Genomic DNA, 4642 nt, shown 5'->3' on the forward strand with positions numbered 1-4642 from the left:
GTGGCAGGACTTGAGTACAACTTCGGGGAGAACCAAACACACCAACAAGGGCTTAACATACATGAAGAATGTACCATAGATAAGTCAAAATTACAACAGAAACATGGATGTGGACGGATCACTTCTGAACTACACGAGTATCACGGCTTTTTTCCCCACCATAATAATGTCAACATGTAATGCAATTTCTGTCTTATAGCATATACATGAAGATGCTGCGAGTAGTTTTCAATACACCACGGTGGAAACGTAGTACTAAATGAACAGTTATACGGATTGTTACCAAATGTAACTAAAGTTAGAGTTTGAGTTAAATGTCGACGACTAAGCGTGGCCGGTGATGATGATGATAGCATTTTTGGGCACACATTTCTAGTGTAGTGAGTGCTGGAGTTGTACTGGGTTGTAATATGGAGTTGTATTGAGTTGTAATGTGGAGTTGTACTGGATTTGTACTTACCACCCAGGCTGCCATGTTGAGCCCCAAGTTAAAGGGAATGCCTCCATAGTAGAGCTGCTCCTGTACCAGGATGGATGGCATGCCTCGCCCCGTGACATTGCGGATGTAGACGTCACATTTGGCGGCTGCTGGAGACAGACTGGTGTTGGGCATGATGGTGAAAGGAGTGATGGAGGCGCCGGCCTGTAGGTTCAAGCCGTCCCTCAGACTTATCGGGGTGACAAACTCGGGCAGGTTTTCCCCCATGGCTGCAGGATGTTCTCAAACCTCACAAACGAGCCTGCAAAAACACATGTAGTAAAATTAGCTTTCAGTCTTTGTGCTCTAATACCCTTCCTAAATTTTGCACCCCCTATTTAGCCTCTGGCAGCGAGACACTGTAGCACAGGCCATGACTCTTCCATACACATTGGTATACCACATAGCTTAGACGTTTATTTGTATTCTAAACATATATCCCAATCACAGCCACCTCAGCCAGGGACATATCCCAGACATGAAACAAGTGCTTGCCTACATCTGCGAGCCTTCCTTACCATATATGGAGTCATCATGGACTAAGCATCAGTACACCTTGTGCATAAACACGAAGGCTACCTGACATGTCATGTACTATGTACCAGATAAACCATGCAGGATTTCTACCATTCTGACATGTTGTGTGCATATTTTTTCTGAAGTAATGTACCAAATACTTAATATTTATGATTGGTTCACTCATAGTTTCTAAAAGGAACTTGAAATACAAAAACAGGAACAAGATTTTAGTTTCTGAGACTCAATTTCCGCATGAAACATGTCCTGCATGGAGGATTTAATTTCAATACGTTTCAGTATCATACACTAGGTACTAGTATATTATCTTACAATGAATCCAGCTGATTCAATCTGGAAACTCAAAAAAATTCATCTACAGGCACCAGCCATGATGAGAGTCAGCAATTTTAGTACATTAAACACAGCAGTAATCGCATGATAAATTATTGTCTGGGATGCCTGAATGGGAGCTGCCAGCAGGAACAATCACACTGTCCTTGGGGCTTACTTACCCTTTTAACTGAAGAACAGGACCAGAGTTAACCTACCCTTTCACTAGGGCACAGGAGTCAGGACATCTTCCGTTATTTCTAACAATGAAAAAGGAGCCATTCTACATGCTTGTTCCAGTTCCATATCAATGACTCAACCTGTCTTGTGACCAGTGGTACAATGAGGTCATTGACTCCTTGGTGGCCTTATTTGTCATACAGAAGTGTAAATACCAACAATGAACTCATGATATTTTTATAGAAATTAATCATTTTGTATACACTAAATATATTAACATGTTACAAATTCTACCTTCTGTCCATCCTGCATTTTTTATTCAATTGTTCAACATTGTTGGAAGGGCAAATGGTCATTATAGATCTATAGTGGGCAGAATATATTGGCAATTATTTTTTGTATTTGCAAAATTCATTATATATGAATTGTAAACTCCTGTCCCACAACAGAACCATGTCCAGCCTTCAGGTGTTTTAAGCACCACTTGGGCTGGGTGTATCCTTAAATTTATGACTGATGCCTGGAGGCAGGGCTGAAGCAACTATATGATTGTGAACACAACTACAACCTCCAGCTTATACTAAGTTATAGAACCCACAACTGAATGATGCACAAGACATAAGTGTCATTAAATTTTAAAAACCTGTCTGTGAGGCACAAGATTTCTGCTGTGTAGCCAGTAGCCCTGACAACAGTCTGGCTTTCCATGTTCATTACATAAGGAACAGACATGTCATCCCTATCTGCTGGAATGAACCCAATCCCATTAATATTCTCTGTCCTTAATTTGGCTAATGCCACGGCTGCCCTACCGGCTGCCCTCCCAACTCCTCACNTTAGGACACAAACGTCCTAGTACAGTGAGGGCGGTTTCCCCTCGCGATGGCCCACATGAATGATTTAGCTGTGTTTCTGTGTGGCGGTGAGACGGAGAGTTTGCCGATGAAAATGTCTGCAGGATTCTGCCACTCCCACCTGATCAACCGGTACCTGCACAACAGCAGGCCTACCAACCATACGCCTGCACACAAAGTACAAAAACTCAGCAATGAAATTATCAAACTCGCCCAAACTCCCGCAGACCGCAGATGGATGCATTATAAAGAAAAAACAGAGATATTGTGCCTACCTGACGCGGTATAAGGCGAGAATCTTGGGTTAAATTCAGGTCATTTTGGCCCCTCCGATCGTGGTGATGTCATTTCAGAACTCACCTGCAGGTGCGCATGCGCTCTACTGCTCAGCCTCGGTCTGGTACCGATCTTCACTTCCGGGATTGGGAAGGTCAGAAGCGTGGGAGGGAACGAGGGCGTCTAGGAAATATTTCTGCAGGTAAAGAAAGTTATAAAAGACGTATGTCGTGAGGTTGGTGTTTTATATTTTATCATGTTTGCACAGGTCCACTTCTGCTGCACTTCCACACGTCTGTGCACTGAAAACGTCACCATACTTTCCGCAAATCATGTCATTATGCCATATAATGTGATCAGGTTCAGAGTGGATGCCCAAGCTCCAAGCTCCATTGAATCTGATCATAATTTATTTGGCATACTGATATGATTTGCGGAAAGTATGGTGACGTTTTCACATTATATGGCATGCCTATTATCTCGGGTAGGCGGCATGGTAATAACTTGTAACTGTAACTGTATGCACAAAAATGTATAAATTGTAGGTGTTATGCAGTTATTTTTTGCTTGGAAGGTCTAGTTAACGTTAACGTACTAAGGCCAAGTGCGAGGTGTTTGGTACCATCTGATGAAAAGCCTTCATCTCCAAGCAGACGTAAAAGGGGCTTGTCTAGCTGCTGTTTCATTACCTTCGCCAAGAAGGTTATGTTTTCAGTAGCGTTTGTCTGTGTGTGTGTGTGTTTGTGTGTGTGTGTGTGGTTTAGCAAGATAACTTGAGAAGCAGTGAATGGATTGGAATGAAACTTGGTAGGTGGGTAGGTCTTCATGAGACCTAGAAATGATTAGATTTTGGGCCCCCTGACGGCTTTCCTAGGTACTGCAGCTGAACTTCCGGTTTTGATATCTCATGTTCTGGACATGCTAGGGTCACGAATTTTTGTTGGTAGATAGCTCTTGGGGTAGGGAAGAAGTGACATGAGTTTGGGTCCCCTAGCGCCTTGTTCTGGAACTGCAGGAGCATTTGTTGAAAAAAATTTGAAGGACGATAACTCAAGAACCGGTTGACCTATTGTCGTGATTTTTGGTATGTAGGTAGTTGAAGTGATGCTTGACATAATCAGATGGCAATTATGCAGATCAGGAGCTAATTTGCATAATTAATGAGGAAATTCTATAAATCTGCTTTGTTCGATAATAGAACTATGAAACACTTGTGACATCTACTTGAGAACGAGAAAAACATCTGAGGATATAGATTATGTAAATGAGGACCTAATTTGCATAATTAATGGAAAATTCTTATAATTCCATAGTTGTAACTGCTGCACCCCGAATTTCATACTTGCCACATTTGGAAGTTAAGTGAAGGTGAAAATCAATAAACATAATTTATTCAAATCATGACCTCATTTGCATGATTTATGCGGAAGTGCTATAATAGCCTTTTTGTTATGATAAGGCTGTCATTGGATGGAGAATATAATCAACTGATATAATCCATGCAAATGAGGCTCTTATTTACAAAATCAATGATTAAAATTGTATAATTCGTCACCCGCAAGGGTTAACATCATTTGGCGAAGGTATGAGATCGTGGAACTCTTGTTTGAAGTTCGAAGGTTGCAGCAGCCAGCAACTCCCCAGTTTACCACGCAAACTGTAAATGCAGAGGCTATTGTATTGACAGGATGTTCCTGTGATTAGCAAACACCTAACAATAAATAACACTAATCCTGACATGCAAAAAATAATACTCCGGGCTTATTCCTGAGCAAGAATAATTAACTGTTGAAAATTATATTTAATATTGCACTTCCTGTCAACATTAAACTTGCACTGTTGACAGGATATGACAGGATTGACATTTGGACACCAACTGTATTAAATAGGTCTTAATCCTGAACATACAATGCTTATAATGCCATGTTATTCTCTTCTAGCTCACCAGATGGCACTGGTAAGAGGTTTGGCTAGGTCTTCAACAGCAGCTGCAGCATGTGATCTC

General features: G+C 41.4%; 2 protein-coding genes across 5 annotated transcripts in view; one reads left to right on the forward strand and one right to left on the reverse strand.

Annotated features, from left to right (window-relative positions):
• Window positions 1-2751, reverse strand: part of LOC109470967 (CSC1-like protein 2) — a 19397-nt gene extending 16646 nt beyond the window's left edge. Inside the window, exons 1-2 of one of the 2 annotated variants that reach the window (XM_019770071.1) lie at window positions 2637-2751; window positions 461-740 (exon numbers count right to left, since the gene is read on the reverse strand). In XM_019770071.1, coding sequence (XP_019625630.1) covers window positions 461-706 — 246 coding nt within the window. In that variant the 5' untranslated portion in view covers window positions 707-740; window positions 2637-2751. Of the gene's footprint in view, window positions 1-460; window positions 741-1509; window positions 1655-2636 lie in introns of those variants that run through there. The other variant, XM_019770072.1, reaches the window with a different exon arrangement.
• Window positions 2752-2775: 24 nt separating this feature from the next.
• Window positions 2776-4642, forward strand: part of LOC109470979 (39S ribosomal protein L14, mitochondrial-like) — a 4042-nt gene continuing 2175 nt past the window's right edge. Inside the window, exon 1 of one of the 3 annotated variants that reach the window (XM_019770095.1) lies at window positions 2776-2839. The gene's annotated coding sequence lies outside the window, so the exon portion shown is untranslated. Of the gene's footprint in view, window positions 2873-4642 lie in introns of all 3 variants that reach the window. The other 2 variants (XM_019770097.1, XM_019770098.1) reach the window with 2 other exon arrangements.

Source organism: Branchiostoma belcheri, unplaced genomic scaffold (genome assembly GCF_001625305.1).
Source record: "Branchiostoma belcheri isolate BF01 breed outbred unplaced genomic scaffold, Haploidv18h27 scaffold24, whole genome shotgun sequence".
Taxonomy (NCBI): Eukaryota; Metazoa; Chordata; class Leptocardii; order Amphioxiformes; family Branchiostomatidae; genus Branchiostoma; species Branchiostoma belcheri.